At 39.6% G+C, this 21,000-nt stretch overlaps 1 protein-coding gene across 1 annotated transcript in view; it reads left to right on the forward strand.

The window, feature by feature from the left end:
- Nucleotides 1–21,000, forward strand: part of KCNT2 (potassium sodium-activated channel subfamily T member 2) — a 281,831-nt gene that overhangs the window by 193,738 nt on the left and 67,093 nt on the right. The window contains exon 14 of the mRNA XM_089515794.1: nucleotides 9,875–9,983. Coding sequence (XP_089371920.1) covers nucleotides 9,875–9,983 — 109 coding nt within the window. The remainder of the gene's footprint in view (nucleotides 1–9,874; nucleotides 9,984–21,000) is intronic.

A 21,000-nucleotide genomic window follows, 5' to 3' on the forward strand; every position in this document is an offset into this window, starting at 1 on the left:
CCCCCCACATGGTCAGGTACCCTGATTCTACATGGGAGGGGCTTCTAAGTGAAAGCAGTGGCACAGCAAGATATGGATCATGCACCTATTAAGGGTCCTGAGTTTGTGCAGGGACAGGTATGTGAACACCCACCTGTCCCCACACTGACCAAGGAACCAAACCAGGTGAACACTTGGGCCAGAAAACATGGGCTGAGGCTCTGCTTTCCTGGCCCATCTGCTCAGCCCACTTGATAGCTTCTATGTCAGTAATATCCAAATAGCATGTTATGCAAGCTGTTAGAGGAAGAAAGAAAGAGTAGAAAGAGAGGAAAGCTAGTTAGCTAGCTTCCTTTGAATCCAAGGGTTGGCTATTAGAGATGGCTGAATAGGTTGATTTTGATGTGAATCTTTTAAAAGCATCAGGTTCTATGAAGAAATTTTAAATAATGAGAAATTCAAGTAATTCTAGTAAAAGGTCTAGTGCAATTTTCAAAGCTGCTAGTTTGGGACTATTAGCCATTTGGGTCCTATTCTGTGTAAATTTTGCAGATGGTATTTTCCACACAAAAATACCATATGCAAATTTTTCACAGAATAAATCCTGCCCTGTAGAGGTTCTTGTAAATCTAGAATTCTCCTTCTTAGTGTTCCCTGACACCCAAGAAACACATTTTTGGATATTTTTTAATGGTCTTTTTGTCGCTTTTTTATATTACACCTCTGTACATATTTGCAGGAGAAAACCATGGGGAGAGCTCTTAGGTGCATGTACTTTGGCCCATTACATCGTTTGCAGCAAAAGTGGAGAAGCAGCTTCATGATTTGTGAATCTCCTTATTCCCACCCTGGTAGCAATAGTGCAGCTTTGGAAGAATCTCTATATATCTCCATATTAGAAGGAAGATTAGATTTCTAGGAGCCCCAGCAACAGTATATGGTCTGGAAAAACTCTTAATGTGTCATGTGCAGTATAGGTAAGATTGTGCAGGCAAATTATTCTGTTTGTCTAGATGTCAAAGAAGAGGGTGCCTCTGGTTCTTGGTTGTTGTATTAACTGGGTTAGCCAGGTTTTGCCAAATTCTGAGCCCATTTACCAAAATTCCTCTGGTGTCTATTTCTATAATCAGTTGACCCAGAAGCAGTTTCACCCCTTTAATCTTGCCTGCCTCACTGCTGTGATAGCACAAGGGTCCACTCCTATGTTACAGTTTTTGGCCTGACATCATTAGGAAAGGAAGGTTGGTGACCTGGTAACCCTAGCCTTAGATGGCTTAGGAAACAACATAGAATATAGTAGTTAAATATAGTAAATATGTATGTGCAAATTCTCTCCCCCCCCCCCGTGAGTAAGAGAGGGGAGAGAGAGAGAGAGTTGTGGTCATTGGATTTGGAGACACCGACCTCATCTTTTCAAGCATCTTAGTTTTAATTGTAGCATTGCTTGCTTGCCTACCCATACACCTGCCCATTTGCCTGCCCACTCAGCCATCCATCCATCCATGTAACCATCTGTCATATGTCTCATTTATGCTTAGTCCTCCTTCCTAGGATATCAAGGCAGTAGATCTAATAAATTCATCCCTTCCCATCTAACATATGTTCACATAGTTTTCATAACTACAATCTGTGCAGGGGTTGGGGTCCATCAAATATGCTGACATATAGTAATGTCATTTTAGAGAGCCCAGAAAATATGTATATACATGAAGAACAAATAAATATTTGGTTAGCTGGAAAGGGCAGAAATGTTTATGCCATGCACACACTTGAAACTGAGGCAATTCCTCTAAAGATTTTTTTGAGCAAAACAATTTTTCCACATAGGACAGCACAGGCAATATTATTCCCCTGACCAAAATCATAATATTGAAAGGACTTATAGTCCTTATCTATTTATGAGTCAGGCAGACATGGATAAGCCAAGAATCCTAGAAGCGGAAATGCAGAACCAATGTCTGACTGGCAAACAAATAAGGGTAGCAGACTTTTTATAGGTTTATCTTTAGGAATGACTTGTTGGTGAGCAAACTTTTTAATTCTGAAGGATTGTGTAATGGCAGTTACAGGCCAGATGTGTTTAGTTCGTATAAAGTGCTGATTGAACCAGGCTACCTAGTTTACAGAATTTTCAGAACTGTCTGTACTTTGGGTAGTTATACCAAGCATAAAAACATTGTACTTTGTAATGTTATTTATTTGAGTGGTTTGGATAAACAGTCCCTTCTCTCAAATAGTGAGATGATTGTTTGAATATAATAATAACTTTGTTTATTATTAAAATATAAATACACATAACCTGTCTTGTGGATGATAAAGAACGGCTATTTGCTGCAAAATAAAAATAATAACATAAAAACTTGCAGATTCTAACCTTCTTAGGATCTGGAATAATTTTAGAGCTGATGTAAGACCAGTGAAATCTTTGTTGTACATGAATTTAATTTCAGCAAGAACAAATAATACATTCAGGTGAGAAGCATTTGTAGTGAAAAACAGGATACAATATTCTAATGGTATTAGAAAAATATACAGTCGGCCCGCCTCATAGGCGGGCTTGCCTTCTACAACTTTGAGCTTATGCAGAAGGCAAGTCCCATTAGAAATAATGAGGTGCATACCCATGCCTTGCGACCCAAACTGTTCCAGGTCAGCTGTATTTTTGCTGGGAAACAACCTCAATGCATCTGAGGCCAGATTTTACAGATGAGTCAGTTCTTCTCTTGTTACTCTGCACAGGAAAGAGATCCACTTCAGGGACAGTTGTGGCACCATTTTAAAGTACAAAGAAAGCCTACTATGCAATGCTTAATACTCTTAAAGTGACACTTGTGCATCCTGCTTTACGCAATTTTCTCTCTGCTGATATTTCCTGGAGATAGTTTTGTGTCTTTTAATTATTTATCTAAGAGTATGAAAGTGTCTGCCAAACTGCTGTCTAATGCTTCTGTTTCCCCTGTGTGACACTGATAGATGGTAGTGTGCTAAACCAATTGACTTACCATTATTGCTGTATCCTTCTTTGTGAATAGGCAAAATCCAAGTTTTAGAGTAGACCCATTATATTGGTGGAAATTTGACATTGTGCAAATTCAGTTGCTTCAATGGATTTTCTCTTGATGGAACTCCCAGTTGGATTTAGGCTAATATTCTTACACACACACTGAGATGTAACGTCCTGGAAATTTTGTCATTTGAATTCTGGGAGAGGTTTCTCTTTCTCTCTCTAGTTTAGATGCTGTTTATAAGGTTTACTCATTGTGCATCCTGGCTTGAAAGGCTGGAATGAGTTCTCTGATTCAATAAGATGCCATTCCAGTGCAGCTCATGGTATCAACTACATGGCCACACCTCTAGCCAACCAGAAGGTGGGAGGCAGCTGTCATGGGAAATGGGGAGCCCACACATGCATGTGCAATTCAACAACACATCCCACCACCAATGCTTAGTTTTTATACACACAAGATTGTGTGCCCCCAGTGCAAAAAATACCTTCCCTCACATTCTTGGCTTGTTTGGGTGCCACTGCTCACCAGGGATTTCCCTTCAGGATACATGGCTGACCTGGCAAGGGAGAAAAGAATGGGCATGGCAGATCCTTCTGCTCTTCCTCCTTCTACCAAGCAAGAGCAGCCACGGGGGGAGGGGGGGACAAAGGAAGCAGAGGTCAGTACAGATCCACATGCTTCCAGTGACCAGGACAGCATGTCCCCAGGGCACCAGGGATACTACCACCACTTCTGCATCCCTGGATGTGTCACCTTATCCTGTGGGTGTTACTTGGTGCAATGTGCATTCCCCACATCTTTCTAGTGCCCAATATCACAATTTGGATCTAGAGATAATGCAATCCAGACCCTAAATCAGAATTATGATTTGGATCTCCCTCACTGACTCACTTGGTAACCATTTTTTCAACATATCCATATAACATTTCATCTTTTATATATCCATATAACATTTGGAAACAGAGTAGAAAGTAAAGATGGAATTAACTTTTTTAAATTTTGTGCTTGGCAACTGTAGATTTTCTTTTTTGTTTAAAAGACAGCTGCTGGTTGTCCAATCTTGTTAAATCATCCTGCTTTGTCCTGATATCCCCGACGCAGACATACAGTATTTGGAAGCCTTTCAGCAGCTTGTAGAGGGTCCCCAACCTCTATAGTTGGAGAACTGCCCCAAAGAAGAACAAAGACACTGAGAAATAGTTTCAGGCAGAAATAGTTGGCAGTGGTAGGCAGGCAGAGAAGCAAGTAAAGAGACAGAACATTAATCTTCTCAGGCTTCTCACTCTTCAGTTTGGACAGAAAGTAGAGAACATCAATCAACTCATTGTATCAGATATTATCATATAGAGTGACAGCTTACAAAGAGTGTTTACTTTTTTCTACCAGTAGCCCAACAGTCAAAAATCAATAATGAAATTAAATGAACACAAACACACAGTACTGCCACTTAAGGTGCTCAAGCAGGCTGCTGATGTTGTAATGTCCTGCTCTTTTCTGCCTAAACTGAAGGCAGAGAGCAATTCTGGGATCTGCTCTCAACTCAAAATGATCCCAGATAATGATTCGCCATTTCTGTGACAACTTAGACTAAGCAGTCTTCCATTTCAGGGGTTTCTTCTGTCGTGGTAGGTCTGCTCTTGCTATCTCCTACCTGCTTCTGATCTTAAGGCTCAAATTGACTCCTGGCAATGGAAGCAGGCTTGTTTTCACAACCACAAAAAAATACTGCCCCTTACAAGTCTTACTGGGACTGAATGCAAAGCAGTCTATCCCTAAAGTCAACATTTGGATTTGCTTTATTGCTGTGATTATACCTCTTCATTGGTTAAGTTAAACTAATGGTGAGATGTACATGAAGAAATAATAGGTTCGAATTTTAAATTATAAAGAGATTTAACCAATGAGGGAAATAATGGAAACTAAATTTAGTAGTTTACTTGCGCAGTCAAATGGGCAATGAAATATGTTTTCTTTTGCTTCACAATATGAACTAAATGTACAATATAACAATATTGTGAATTAAATAAATTTGTTTTTGAGATATGGAAACTGCACATATACAAGAGATTATCAAAATAACTAGACAGATCTCTCTCTTGAAAAAAAAAGGAATCACATTGAGAAATGAATGACATCTAACTACAGCTAGGGATAATTGAGATGTCAAGGAGTGGGACAGAGATTGTGTGTCACTGCTTGAAATATTCACAGATATTGATGAACAAGTTGCTACTCAAAGTGACAAGAAACCAAATAGTTAAGAAATAACAAGAGATTCAGATCTAATCTGCACTGCAGTCATAATCCAGTTTGACACTGCTTTAATTGTCATGGCTCAATAATGTGGAATTTTGGGGTTTGTAGTTTGTTGTGGCAACCAAGCTCTCTGATAGAGAAGGTGAAGCACCTAACAAAACTGCAAATCCCAGAATTCCATTGCATTGAGCCATAGCAGTTAAAGCAGTGTCAAACCTCATTATTTCTTGAGTGCAGATTGGACCTCAGAGTGGCCAGATTAAGATGACAATCAACAAAACCTCATCACAGCTCTTTGAGCAAATGACAACAAAATCAAGCAACTGAACAAGGAGAATCAGGAGATTACTGAGGATATACCTTTGATGACCTCACACAATAAGCACTGTAATTAGAGAGTGTTGATGAGATTCTTGTCTCATATTAAATGCTAGAGCTGTCACTGAGCCAAGCCCATCTCTCCGTCTCCTCCGCATCACCTTGGCATATTCCTTACATCAGGGGTAGGCAAGCTTTTTGAGCCAGGGCCCGGGCTGCTGTCCCTCAGACAACTGGGGGTCCGAAGCCAAAGAATAAATAATTAAATAATTTTTCAAAAAATTAATTAAATAAATAAACCAGGACAAATGTAGGACAACATTTTCAAATGGAGGATACCTTTTTTAAAAAAAATGGAGGGCACGCTAAAAAATTTGCTGATTTTTTAAAAAAATGTTAATATAAATGCATGTTTCGGAGGCTTCTATAGACAATTGCCCCTCTTTCCCACCGCTTGCCCCCCTTGCCTGCCGCTTGCCCCCCCCTTGCCCGCCTCCTCCTGATAGGCCAAAGGCCCCACACCCTCACGCGAGAAGCCAAAGGCTCCGGCGGCAATCGGCGGCTGGACCTGGCGGGGGCCGGTCCCAAGGCCTTGTCGGGCTGCATCCGGCCCGCGGGCCGCAGGTTGCCTACCCCTGCCTTACATGCTTAAATTGGAGAACTTCTGGTGTTATTTTATTTACTTTTTATGGCTAGGACTCCAAATTGAGAACAATAAAACTAGAAATGTAATTTTTTCCCTAATTTCATTCTTCAAAGAAGCAATGAGTAATTCTAGTTCCCAGTACAAGAATGTCTTTGGAAACCACACAGTTGCCAAAGATTATTTGCTGTTCTTTTGCATCTGTTTGTTCTGCATAGAAAACATTTTTTGCACAGAGTTCCTGTACAAATTTTGCACAGAATATGTCCTTGTTTCCTGGGCAGAAAAAATATTGTGCAAAACTGCCATATGCAAATATTGCATAGAATAAGTCCTGAGCTGCACATATTTTCCTCGGTCTGGGATTCTTTTCTGAAGGTATTCCAAAGCATTAGAAACACATTTAACCATTTTTTAAAAAGAAAAAGTAAAATATTATTTCCATCCCTAGTTTAAATCAGTTCAAACTCTGCCATTCTGCTCTGGAATGAAATTAGGCCAATCTGATTGATTAGGAACTCATATGAATTGGTTCAGATTGTCTCAGTTTCCTTTTGAGTTGGACAATTCAGGTCAAATGACACGTTTAATCAATCAAAGAATTTATCAAGACCATTTCTGCCATTACACAGTTTATGGCACTCCTGTCCAGCAACAAATTTGAAGTATCATAAAAGGGAGACAGTTATTTCTTTTATTATTATTACTATTTTACTTACTGCTGTGGGGAGAATTGCATGTGTCAAAATAACTTGGCCAGCTTTGAATATTGCACACCTTGTCATAGATTGGATGGGATCTGCTATTTATCATTCTGCCTTAGGCTTGAATTCATAATGGTTTCATGACTGACATCTTCAAAATCTTGGAGATCTCCCTTAGCACACTATTTCACTTCTCAGGTAAATTAATTCATCCTGCTCATATTGAAAATGACAATGCTGTCATTTGAAAGTGACAACTGCCTTCAACTTTGTGAGAGAAATTTTGCTTTGTTTGTTTGACCCAAGAAAACTTCCTTATCTGCTGGCATTGCAAATGCAAGTGAATTATTCCAACCTATGCCCTTTTTCTCTCTAGCGAGGTTATGACTAGGCAATCCATTTCACTACCTAGCATCATTAGCTCTTAATTGACCTGTTTGAAAACTGAATTGAAACATTTTAAGAGAATGACATGAGACTCCTGTAGTAATGTCTTAGACCTTAACAGCATTTCAAACCTGGAACATTTTAATGTATTGATACTGTGATTTGATATAATAACAAAAGTTGTGTTAACTCAATCTCTTTGTATTTGCCAAGTATAGAATCATAGAATCATAGAGTTGGAAGAGACCGCAAGGGCCAACATAAAATGAAATTGAATTATGGGATTTTTTTTCTTAATCTTGGAAACTATAGGAATTCATTAATCTTTAATATGTACATTCCACAAACCTATTTTCACACACACACACACACACACACACACGTATATTTTTTTTCCCAAGGGGGAGACAGTAGCTTGTTACAATGATTTTGAACTCAAAAACCAAGCAAAATCCAGTTGTTTTGACTTGGCTAACTTTCATGTGAGATTTACAAAAGTATTGATTTAATAAATCCCATTTATTCAATGGGTCTGCTCTAGTTGGATTTAGATCATTATGTTTCATGAATGACTGATTACATAATAACTTTTAGCACTTTTAACTGCAATATGCTGTAGTTCAGTTCAAGCTAGAGAGGTCCTTCCTCCCCATCTGAATAGCTCAGGTAACTTTTCAATAAAACAACAATAACAAATCTTTGTCACATTTCATTTCATTTATCTATTTTCTTTTATATCCTGTTTTCTGCCATATGGAACTAAAATTGGCTCTATTTCCTCTATTAGTTCAATCTTTACATCTACATGAAAATGATTTTTTTAAATTTAATTAAAATGAGTAATAAGACCAAAAATACCAATATATATTTTGCCATGGATCAACAGCTTAGTACATCTGCTCACTCTTCTGATAGAACAATTGTTCACTCTAAAGTGGAAACTCCTTCAGGATTAGGCTTCTCTGTCTTCTAAGGAAGAACCATAATATGCTGTGACTGAAAAGTTGCCTCACACTAAGCCCCCTAACTACATTAGATCAGCAATTTGACTTTAAAAATGTCAGCAGTAACCTTCAACAATTCTCCTCTTTTTGAAGAAAATGCATTCTTCCCTTCCTTCTAACAACATTTTCTGATGTTTAGAGGGTATTTTCTCAGCCTACCAAAGTCGCCTTGGGAACACATCTGGTTGTTACCTAATATGTGGAAATGCGAAGAGATTATTCTCCAACACAGGAAAGTTTTCTTTCTTGTCACTGGAAGCTTCCCGTTTTCATTTTCTCGTTGAACTTTAATGCAAAATTGGCCCTGTGAAGAATAGGGACTGAGACAGGTGTCATAATATGGATGAGACAGTTCCTTTTATACAATGGCATAGACATTTAATTGTCCCATCACTCCACCATTACAGATCAGCAAAGCTGGCAACAAGTGACTAGTCTAGTGCCAACATTCATCTTGTGGTTTCTGTTTGTTGGATGGAAGTGTCAAATGACCATCATGAACACTGATGGGGCCTTCAATTTCAAATATAACATCCATAAGAAAATATTTATAGATGATGTACCAGCAATGAGCGGAAGGGATAAACCAGTCTCCCATTCAACGGTATCTTGTAGCACCTTTAAAACTAACTGGGTGCAAGACATTATAGCATAAGTTTTCATAGACTTGGTCTACTTCCTCAAAGGTGCTACAAGATCCCTTTGCATACTGATATTCCAAACTCACATGGCTATATCTGTGAGTAAGCCTCACAGCACACATTTTGCCTAATCCATACATTCACTAAGGGGCAAAATAGATTGGCGGAAGGGGCGGTTTGAAGACGTCCCTTTTGAAGCTATTTGTGACCACAGCAATCATGCTGTGGGCAAAAGCCAGCTTCATGATGCTCTGGCAGTATGCAGCATGTAAATGGCTCACCACCGGAGCTTCATGAAGCCACCTCCATGTAAACAGCTAGGCAGCTTCTGGGTGGTTTGGGAGCATGTGGTGTGTAAACGCCACACTCCCAAGCCACCTGGAAGGCAGAGCAGTCAGGGGACAGTCAGTTTCTCCCCTATGTCCTCATTGAATGTATATAAGAGGACAAAAATGCTGTTCTTTATAAAATGTTATTGTAATATGGTCTCAATGGTTATTGAGACCATGTATGTGAAGCCCAAATATGCTAAGTCTTAATATTCATGGGAAAATGCAAGATAAACTTGAGCTAAATCCAGATTTGTTCCATTTCCCCCAAATACTGTGGAAATCTCAGTGGTCTATGTGAGTTTGTCGGAGCACAGTTTCATCAATTGTGAGTTATCATTAAAATATTTAAGAGATAAGGCTGGTGTTTTAGATTGTTTTCTGTTATTCTTAACAGTCTATCTATGACTTTTGCTGTCATTGATGGAGTGATTATTAACATGGCAGCTGTGATTACATTCTTTTTGTATTACAAAAATAAATAACTAAAAGTATAAAGACTGGAAGGTGTTAAGATCTGAACAAAAATATTTTCATTATTTAGCTTTCATTTTGAGCTTTTGAAAAGCATTCTGCCTTATATAGTCCCTTCTGTTTTATTATAGGACCATCAAACCATTTTAAGAGCTTGGGCAGTTAAAGATTTTGCACCTAATTGTCCTCTGTATGTTCAGATACTGAAGCCTGAAAATAAGTTCCACATCAAATTTGCAGGTAAGTATGTGCCATTAATAGCACATGTTTGGAAATAAGGATTTTAGTTTATTTCCTTTCTCACTTTCACATCTTTCCTCAGAAGGCGTTTCTGTCCATTTTCCACATTAATCTGTGTGTGTGTGTGTGTGTGTGTGTGTGTATAAAGACATCTACATTAATGCTTAGATTTGAATACAGATTTTAAGATGTATCTTCCCCTCAAATATGTCTAAATCTAACTTCTCTCCCAATAATTTCCTCTGTGTGTAAATCTGAATTACTAATGCATTTTTATATTTTCCTAAATCCAAAAAAAAAAAAAAAAGTCTTTAGGACATTCATAAAAGGTAAACTCTGCTGGATTTTTAAGTTTTGACCCATATGTTAGAACAGGTTGTATAGGTGATGTAAGTTAATCTGTGGAATTGTTATTTGGAGCTCTCTATTTACCACTGGAAGTTTAGAAGTGAACCATGAAAGAACATGTGGAACATACACCGTAAGTAATCTCTGCTTGTATTTTTGGAGGCCACTTTGAAATTGATAGACTTCTCCTCCTTACATTGACTCATCATTTGAAAAAACTTTGCAAGCTATTGCACACATCTTGGCACTAAATTTGTCAACTGAGGCCCAATATAGACAAGCAGAAAGGAGCGGCAAGACACCACCCCTTTCTGCCATGGATTGTTGCAACTGCATGGGCGCGGCAATGATCTGCTCTAAAAAGGAACTGTGAAATGCAGCTCCTTTCCGCACCGCTGCCAAGGTGCCATTAGTGCCCTGGAGTGGCGCTGCGCCATCCCTCGTGCACCGTGCTCTTTAGAGGCAGCGTACAAGGCATGTCATCAGTGTGCGTGTCATCTTAAAGTGCATGTGCCAAAATGGCACCGGGAGAGCACAGAGCATGCGGACACTCCATGCCCCTCAACCCTAGTTTCAGCCACAGGCTGCTGCAAAGCGGCGGTCTGTACCGCACCTAAATTACATGATGTGTCAAAAAATGGTACTTTCCATTTTTCACTCTGAGCTTGCTTCACATGAATTCAAGTACCAGTGTTTATGAGATAATGGGGAGGAGAAACAAATCTTTTCATTCTCATCATAATTATAAGCCTCCATCACAGTAATTTCCAACATTCTGCCTGCTAAGAATCTGCTTCACATAAGGTTGTTGTTTGAAGAAGTCATGCATAACCAAGTACAAGACAATATTCTCAGTTCACATGAAGCATTGGCCATTCATAGACCTTTTTTAAAAAAGGAAATATCAAATGAGGCAGTCTGGTCTGTACCATTTCAGAGCATAGGTGGGTATTGATATAACTGAATGAATATTGAATGAATGAATGAGTGAATGGAAACAAACATTTCTACACAGAGAAAACAAGTAAATCAGGGAGAAAGCTAGGATAAAACTCTTTTCTCTGTCATGTTATCCTTTTGTGTATGAGAATTATTTTTGTATGAAAGCCTAAACCTGCAGTCTGATGAAGGTAAGACACAGGTCTTCATCCCCTGATGTATATCATTCAAGGAAACTTGCAAGATTAGCTGTTTCCTTATTTGTTTAATCAACACCACCCTTAAATAAACACTGAGGGGCTCAACAGACCACCCTAAAGTGTGGTCTGGAGCTGCCAGTTTTTCCTCCAGAGGGAGCCCGCAGCAACCAAACCGTGCAGGCTTCCTCTGCACCAAAAAGAAACCACTAAAAGCAGGTTCTTTTTGGCACATGTGGGCGCTGCCATCACTGCGTCATTAGTACACTGTGGCACGTCAATTATGCAAGCATGGCGTCCTGACTGTGGACATGGTACCGCACTTGCATCATCATGGCGGGCCCCATATGGACAGGAATCCGCCATGCTGGTGGTGTCCATACAGACTAGGGTCCGGGAGCATGCGGTTGCTGTGCACTCCAGAACCCTAGAATCAGTGCCGACAGGCTGCTTCCTGCCCTTCTGTCTCGGGCCTGAGAGTCCTTCTCACGGAGAAATAGTAAGCTTTCAAGAAAACTTGGTGGTGGTGGTGTGTGACTTCAAGTCATTTCTGACCTATGTCTACCTTAAGATGTACCTACCATGGGGTTTGCTTATTAAGATTTGGTTTCTCTAAATCCAGCTTTTACCATGAGGGACCTCAATCATTCCCCGCCCCCGCAAGCTAAAAATCCCTATGCCTTAGTTTTTCCATGTGAGAAAGGTGGGTCAGCAACTGTCATTTTAATGGTTATTTTCTGCATTATCATTGTCCCGAGCCTTTGCATATTGCAACATGAATGTATCAATTCTATTATTTATTCAGGTCAAGAAGGAGTGAGAAGCTGTTGATATAAATAGCTGGTTATGTTTGTTCCACCAATTGTTGGGATGCTCATGACTCCCTGATCAATATTTGTTTTTAAGGGAAATACTTTAGGCTCATGCTGTTCTGTGTGCGTCACACTATAGTCTTGTGAACCGCTTTGCCAAGCAAAGAAGGGCTAAGCTTGGCTTTTTTCCAAGAACATGTGGTTCCTTCTGTATAATATCCTTATTCAAAACCTGTCAAACACCCACAGAGATTAATTAAGAGACTTTCAAATTAGAATGTAGATGAAAGAATGCACAAAATGAGGTAACTGGTGATTGGGTTTCGTGTGCATGTATTGTCTCAGATATCTCAAAAATTGAAGGAATTAGACAAAGGTTCAGTGGAAAAGTGCAATAAAATGTGTGTGTAACTGCATATAGGTTGAGATTGTGAGTGATTTTAAAATTAAAGGTTTTCTTTTTGCACCCAGAAAGTATTAACACAGAAATCTTGTTAGAAAGTTTAGGTTTTTCAGTAGAGGTAGTCTACATATTACTTTCAGTCAAAGCATGAAGAGTTATTTTCTAAAAGTAATTCATTCCCATTACCTGTTAACAGTGTGTTACAAAGTGATTTTTTTCTACCATTATTCATTGCACTGTTAACCAAAATATCTCATTGTGTTCATTGTTCTTTTTCTTGCTTTGCGGGAGAAAATTTTGGAATTGATAGAATGGCATAAAGCTTCAAAGATTCCATTCAAAATTCCTATAATATGTTCACAAATGACCTTAAATGATAGTCCAGAATGCCTTTGTACTCATGCATTATGTTACTCATGAGCTATAACTTTGTTGTCTGTGTTGTTAATGGTAAGCACTCTACCTAATTATAGCTCATTACTTGCAAGTTCTCATCAAAATTACCCAGTGATTCTAAAATCACCGAGCATGTCATGGCAGTGCTGGGGTTCAATATGAGGTTCTCCATGCAATCAACTGATTTTTGTCTCCTGTATCATGTACATCTTCTGAATTATACTGAGCCAAGCAGACTGCCATTGGACATATGCAGTATGCCTTTATTGTCACCAAAATATAATAAGGCTAGGGCGAACACTTTGTCTCACCCAAACCCAAGCTGTCAGATTAATGGGCAAAATCCAATACAGTGGGCCCTTCCCTTACGTGGGGGATCTGTTCTGGATCCCCCGCATAAGGGGAATTCCATGTATGCTCAAGCCTCATTCAAAAGAATGGGGCTCATGCCTGTGGCATGTGTGCCATTAGCCTTTCTGGGGTGTGCCGAGCATTCTCCCAGTGCGGCTTTCAGCATACGCTGAAAGCCACGTAAGTCGCACCCATGTATAACGCGGGCGCACTGTACTATATAGAAATCTAGTGTACCGGGACAGGCTTAAACTACTTCCCCACATGAGACAAAGAACAAAGATGGCACCCCCTTCCCTTTTTGTGTGCAGAACCAGCATGGACTGGCAGCTAAATCTTTCTTCAACACTGGAAAGAAATTACCCCATTCTCCCTAATGGTGATACTTCTGGAATGCAAATTGGATGGAACACAGAAAATGCGGGATGAGGAACAAGATTATGGGGTTTTGTTTGTTTGTTTGGTTGGTTGGGGTTTTTTTTGTTTGTTTGTTTTTTGTTTTTTTTGTAGATTGAAAATTTGTAAGCACTCTCACCACCTGCTAAAAGAGCAAAAAATTCAAAAGTCTGATATATCATGATGGCACTATAATGTAAAAGTACTTCAGAATAAAGATGAGGTGCACATAATCAGCCTGCAGCCGACAGACCTTTTATGTAGTTCTACTTTTCATAAGAGCATGGGCTCTCATAATATGTTTAGTGTCATTCACCACTAAAGGGCCTCTGTCACTTACAGCTCTTTTCTTTTCCACACTCTTCCTATTCTGACTCATTGCTCTTCATTTCCTCCAGTTCATTTCTTCCAACCCACTCAGTTCTCTCAAGCCAAACCAAATCAATTTAATTTCTCACAATTTACTGTTCCTGTTTATTTTGTTTATTTCCATTATTACTTTTATCTCTTTTCTCTTTCCTTTCATTCCCTGAAGAAAAAGAAAGCGAGGGAACTCATTCTCCCCCCCCTTCTCTGTACATATAGTTTGACATTATCATGTCATTTCAGATAAATACATTTCTGAAATGCTGTTACTTTACTAAAATTGTTAAAATTAATTGTTCTGGCTTCATGTGAGGTTAGGCCATGACATGTTAAATCAAGGCACAATAAAATATGAACATTTTCCCATGCAAACCATTGAGGATCACCAAAGGTTTATTGTTGTATCTCTGAAGCACAATGATAGTTTTACACTGAAATATATATTTTCACACATGAAGCAAGCCAAAGAAAGTAAAACTGTTTTGATTTTGTTATTCTTAAGAAAGTCAATTTAATAATGGGCAAGGTATGAGTAAACAGCAAATTATTCTTACAGCTTTTTTAAAAATGTCTATCTTAATTCTGAGATTAAGAGATTTTCTGATTTTCTGATTCCCAAACCTGTTTGTTTTTCCTTGTTAATTCTCTGTTTTGCACAGTTTCTGTCAATCCCTTTGTAGGACTTGTCCTTGTTGCTTCAGTGAAATCTGCTGGCTTGATTTAGCAAATTTACTCCAAATAAACCTTTTAGCTTGATCTGTCCCAGTGAGTTGTCTTCTTATTGGAAAAAAAAATCAGTTCAAGTGGCCACTCTGGGGATCATTAGATGGGTGTAAAATCCTTTTAAGTATCTGCCTATTCCCATTGTGTTAATCAACAAACCATATCCTTTGTTTCAAAGACAGTCTTTCCTTTTTTTTCCTGTGTACCTAGGAGACATTTATGAAGATTAAAGGACTGATATAAATAGTTAATTGATTCTCTTTTACTTTACTCTATTTCACCCACCTAGTAGTTGCTTTCCTTTCATGCAAGCAGTCCCTTTATTGTAGGGACTGCTTGCATGAATTTTGTAGACATGAAGGAAGGGAAGTATGAATCAGGTGGCAGTTACTTTACCTCATAACAATACAAGCACATTGGATAGGTGCTGAGATCAGGAACATGTGTCCTTCCAGATGTTGTTCTTTCCTTTCATTTGGAATTCATTATACGAATGGGTACATATACTATTGGCAATGTACCATGATGTAGTGGTTTGGGTATTGAGCTTTAACTTGGTAGACCAGGTTCAAATTCCGACTCAGCCATGAAAACCCACTGGGCAACTTTGGACAAGTCACACACTCTCAGCCTCAGAGGAAGGCAAAAGCAAATCACCTCTGAACAAATCTCGACAAGAAAACATGTGCCTTTGCCTTTGGATCACCATAAGTTTGAAACAACTTGAAAGCACATAACAACAACAACACACATTATTTACATCCTATCTGTCCTTCCTACCTTTTAAATTACCAAAAATGATCTATCACCCTTGTTGTCTGTTCCTGAATGCAGTTCTGACAGGCAGCTGAAGGTTTTCTAATGCATATTCTGTCACTCCAGTTTGTTAAAACATCTGACACCATGCTAACATTCAGATGAATGCACATAGTTTTAATTGCAGAATGTAGGGATGGAAGGAATATTAGAATATATTCAAACACTGATTGAAAAACATGTTTTTCAACCATCAGCAAACCCTAAATCAAAGTAATGGAAAGAATACTTTCATTTTTGTTGTTATTATGTGCTTTGAAATTGACTCTACTATATGGTGTCCCTATCCTGGGATTTTTATTTTATTTTATTTTGGGGGGTAAGATTTACTGATAGGAGGTTTACTGTTGCCTACCTTTATGACTGAGAGAGAGAGTGACTTACTCGAGGACACCTAGCTGATTTACAAGGATGATCATAGTTCTCAACCCTGGTTTCCAAGAGTCCTCATCTCTCTTACCATCACACCACCTTGGATCTGCATGCATGCCTAATTTATTTTCTTATTCAAGCAGTGTTTCAGAATGGAAGATGTATGTAGAATCTTTCAGACTGACAAAAGCATACAGTTATCTCTCTTAAGGTGTGTTCCTCTTATCTTGGTATTTAAATATTTGAGCTATTTAATTGATCCACTAGTTCAGTGCAGAGATGAAAAGAAACAGGCATTATTCATTAAAGAAAACATCAATCTTAACAGAATCATTACAGAAAACACCAGTCTCGTTCATGGATTGCACTAAATCAGTGATTTCCAAAGTGGGCAGTACACCCTCCCAGTGGTGGTGGAAGGATCTTGGGGCGCAGTGAGGTAGAAAGGGGGAAGTAGGGGTGCAGTGAGGGAAAAGGGAGTGGGGGTGGTAGGGAGCCATCAGTCAAGGTATTGGTGTGCAAGAAAGACAAGGGGAACCAGCGGTCTTTAGGACCATAGTGGGGATAAGGATTACATTAAACTTCTTTTTAGGGTCACTACACAGCCTCAGTGATCATTTTGTGTGCTGGTGTCTCTCGCTCTTTGCCTGCTCATGTGATTTCACTCCCTTACTGACATCTTTTGCTTGTAGTGGCAATTAGGAAATTTGTGTGAGGGCTTGGGCACAGAACATCACTTCTGTGGCTCCAAGTGGCACCATTTTGGGACAGATGGAAGCAAAGAGAGCACATGGTGGAAGAGGAGAAGTGGTGGCAAAAAGGAGCTTTGAAATTTGGGACTTTGCATAAGTTTTGTGAGCTTTGCTGAAACTTGGCTAGCAGGTTGGAGTTGCACGGCTGCTCCTGCTTTCTTTCATCAGACAGTCTAAGAGAAGAGATAACAGAAGAAACCATTTTTGTGGGAGAGTGGGCACTTGAAGCTGAGTGGGGAAGACATGTCTCTGGGGAAGGAGTATCTGTGCTCAATTCTTGGAAAGAGTCCTTTGTCTTGGAGAGGCTCCTGTAGTTAAAATCTCTCCCTTTCTGGCCCACACCAGTCTCCAGTCTAGAGCATGTGGCCTCTGTCAAACCAACACACAGCACCAGCTGCACCTTTCTCTGCCACTGATGAAGGTTTGAGAGTCCCTCATCTCTAGGGAGAAGCTTCTCCCTTGTGCCTGATCAGCCTGGTAGCAGCAACTAAGCAGCTGGCTGAGCAGCAACCAAGAGGCATCTTGTCCACACTGGCCTTTGCTGAAAGGCTGGCATGCATGAGAGGCTTCTCAATTGCTGCTCGGCCAGCTGTTTAGTTGCTGCTCCCAGGATAAGTTTTCTATAATCAATCTGTATTGTTTTGTTTTTAAAACCTCATTACATTATCATTCTGTATGCACATCTTTAGTGTGGCATTCTGTCTCTATAAATTTACATAAACTTGTAATTGTATTCTTGTATTATCACAGCTTAATCAAATTATAGAGTTTAGTTCCACTCTATGATGCAGTTTTCATTTTCATTTTCATTTTTGTCCTAATGTCATTAGCTGATGGGTTTGAATAAAGCATATAAAAATGATATCCAGATATGAATATATTGCATTAGATGCTCTGGAAGAAGAAGGATTTATGACACTAGGTTTTCTTTTCAGTAGCAGCCACTGTCTTTATCTCTTTGTTTGTTTGATAATATGTAGGATCATCTTCATGGAGAAAGTGAACAACAAACCTACTCCAGATTTATTGAAATGAAATGTGTGTATTTGAAAGTAGGGACCTTACCACACAGGCTCCCTGGATCGGAATGAGAACAGAACGGAAGGGGCTGGGAACAGAACAGAATGAGTGGGGGAACGCATTTTTCTGCACACAGAAGTCCCTCACTCATTCCGTTCCCTTCCCTTCTGTTCCCAATCCATCCAAGAGGAGGTGATTTTTGAGAACTGTTCTGAACAGTTCTCAAAAATCTCAGTTCTGTGGGACAGATTGGGAATGGAACGGAAGGAAACAGAAAGAGTGAGGGACTTCTGTGTGCTGTAAAATGCATCCCCCACTCATTCCCCACTTTGTTCCAGGTCCCTTCCATTCTGTTCTCATCCCATTCTGGGGAGCCCCTGTGCAATAAGGTCCTAGGATGAAAACTGTGTATGTTAAGTCCTTGGTTAGGATATGGACAAAGTGTACATCAGCATTATATATTCTTAAATAGAAGCTATACACCTTATTGTAACATATGGCTCTCCAGGTTTGTTAGCTTGCAAGTCTCAACATCCTCTAGCTCGTGTAGCCAGTACTGAGAAATGCTGGGAGCTACAGTCCAACAACATCCATATCAAGAAAGCTGTACTAGTTGAAGGTGCATACACAGACACTACACACAAATATGTTGGATGGCCTTTCAGGGGCCCTTTCAACTCTAGGATTCTATGTATTCTTGCATGGCCAAAGGGGTTGGGCTGGATGGTCCTTGGGAGTCTCTTCCAACTCTCGCATTCTACATATTCCTGAATGGCAGAAGGAGGTTGGATTGAATGGCTTTTGGGGGTCCCTTCCAACTCTAGGATACTGTGTATTCCTGCATGGCCAAAGGAGGTTTGGCTGGATGGCCCTTGGGGATCCCTTCCAACTCTAGAATTCTATGCAAAATGCAAACAGTGCTCTCTAGGACTCATCCCTTTGCTCCTCTGGTGCTACAGGGCCAGATATCTGGCTACAGTGGCTGCAGAAATAACAAAATGTGTGTGTGGGGGCACGCGTGCGTGCGTGTGTGTGTTTGTGTGTGCATGCACACAAATGTGTCTTCAAGAAGCCCATGAACGTATGGAGAGCCTTGAATATACTAGGTTTTTCTTAGGTGAGGAATTCTCAAAGGTGATTTTGCCAGTTCCTTTCTCTGAAAGTTAGCCTACAGCACCTAGTATTATTCCCTGGTGGTCTCCCATCCAAGTACTAACCAGGGCTGACTAACTGCATAGCTTCCAAGATCTGGATGTTGTTAGACTGCAGCTCCAGGGAACAACAGCATCACACAATTTCAATATCTCATTGGCAAGAGAGCTTTGTATGTGACTTGAATGTGAAAATTAACACACTCTTGCACTTAACGGCAATGATGCCATAAAACAATAAAATAGTTTAGAATAACCAAGTTCCAAAGGAATTTCTGTCCCTTTACTTCATTTGCAATTGAACCATGTGAAAATTCTCACACCTATGCAACCGTGTGGCAAATTTCTTGGCTTGTACATAAAACAAAGGTGCCGAGAAATCACCAATTAGTGTCTTTAATGAACCATAATGAATAATCGTCACATCACTAGCCAGAGCATCCATTGCACAGACATTTGGAAAGGTGGAAGTTTCAGTGGAATTACACTGGGGTTTGTTTGTTTGTTTGTTTGTTTAGCTAGCACCATCACTGTACATGGTTCTTTACAAGAAAAAGAACAAGAAAAACAGTTCCCTGCCCACATACAAGCTAAAGACAGGATACACAAAGAAAGGGGGTGGCAGTAAGGATTACATCCAGCAGGTACTGCCTGCTCTTCAATCCCTCCGAAGCAAGAGCAGTGAAAGTTGGGATGGAGGAAGTGCCTTCCATCTGCTTCTGGGCCTAGGTATGGTGGAGTTGTGCCTGCCTCTTCTTCTCTCCCTCGAAGGCCAGGACACTGGCAGTTAGAATGAAGGGATGATGGCCTTTCATCTGCTTCTTGGCCTAGGCATGGTGGAGTTGTGCCTGCCTCTTCTTTTCTCCATTCAATGCCAGGGCAGTGTACTTTCCCACTACACTAAAATATGTAGACTCATGACCATAGTAATCAACATCTTCTCCCTACATATCCCACACATTTGTAAAGTACTAGATAATATACTAAGCACAATCCATGGGGAGGGGTGATTAAGAAAGAAATATTGTACCATTATAATGTACCATTATAGAACTTAAAGATGCTAATTTCTTCATAGAATCCAGAATTTTCAGAAAGTAATTTAATTTCTGGGGTAAATGATAATCACCATATTGTGAACTTTTACAAAGCATATATTTAAAAATGTTTAACTACCTAAATTGTAAATAAAACATAATTATCTCTGTACATTACAGAGGGATTCATGTGCGGTGAAATTACAAGAATTTGTAAATGGTGCAATTGTCCCTGTGGAGAAGTCACAGGAATGTCACAAGCATGTTGGCACTAACTTTTTAAAAAATACGACTTTGATTTAACACTTCAGTTTTTTTTTAAAAAAGAACTGCTCATAGAAACTGTCCCCTGCATTGGGAATTGTTTTCCAGCTAATTCATTGTGTAAAAACAGGAAGGGCAGGCTATGCATATTATAGAACTTCAGGATGTTAATTTCTACATAAAATCCAGAATCTCTCAATGCCATTCTTCTTGTCTTGTTTTGCCCTTGGGAAGCAAACCAGAAGGCTCTTTATTCCAGGGATTTTAAGGAGGAAGAGAGTGTGTCCTGTAGTATTTGTGGAACATTCCTTTCCATCACATTTTTAGATTCATAGTTGGCCCTCCATATTCATGGAATCTGCATCCATGGAGTCAACCATCCACACCTTTAATAAATATATATGTGTGTGTGTGTGTGTGTGTGTGTGTGTGTGTGTGTGTGTGTGTCTAAAAAGCAAACCACTGGTGTGTGTGTCTAAAAGCAAACCTCGATTTTACCATTTTATATAATGGACACCATTGCTAGGCCATTGTATATAATGAGACTTGAGCATCCATGCATTTACGTATCCCCAAGTGGTCCTGGGACAAAAAACCAGCTGAAACCAAGAGGCCACTGTATTTACATAGCCACTGTTACATTTCCCTATATTTTGTTTTCATTTTCAGAAACC

This window comes from Sceloporus occidentalis, unplaced genomic scaffold (assembly GCF_023333645.1).
Source record: "Sceloporus occidentalis isolate IW3139 unplaced genomic scaffold, rSceOcc1.0.p SCAF_3, whole genome shotgun sequence".
Classification (NCBI taxonomy): Eukaryota; Metazoa; Chordata; class Lepidosauria; order Squamata; family Phrynosomatidae; genus Sceloporus; species Sceloporus occidentalis.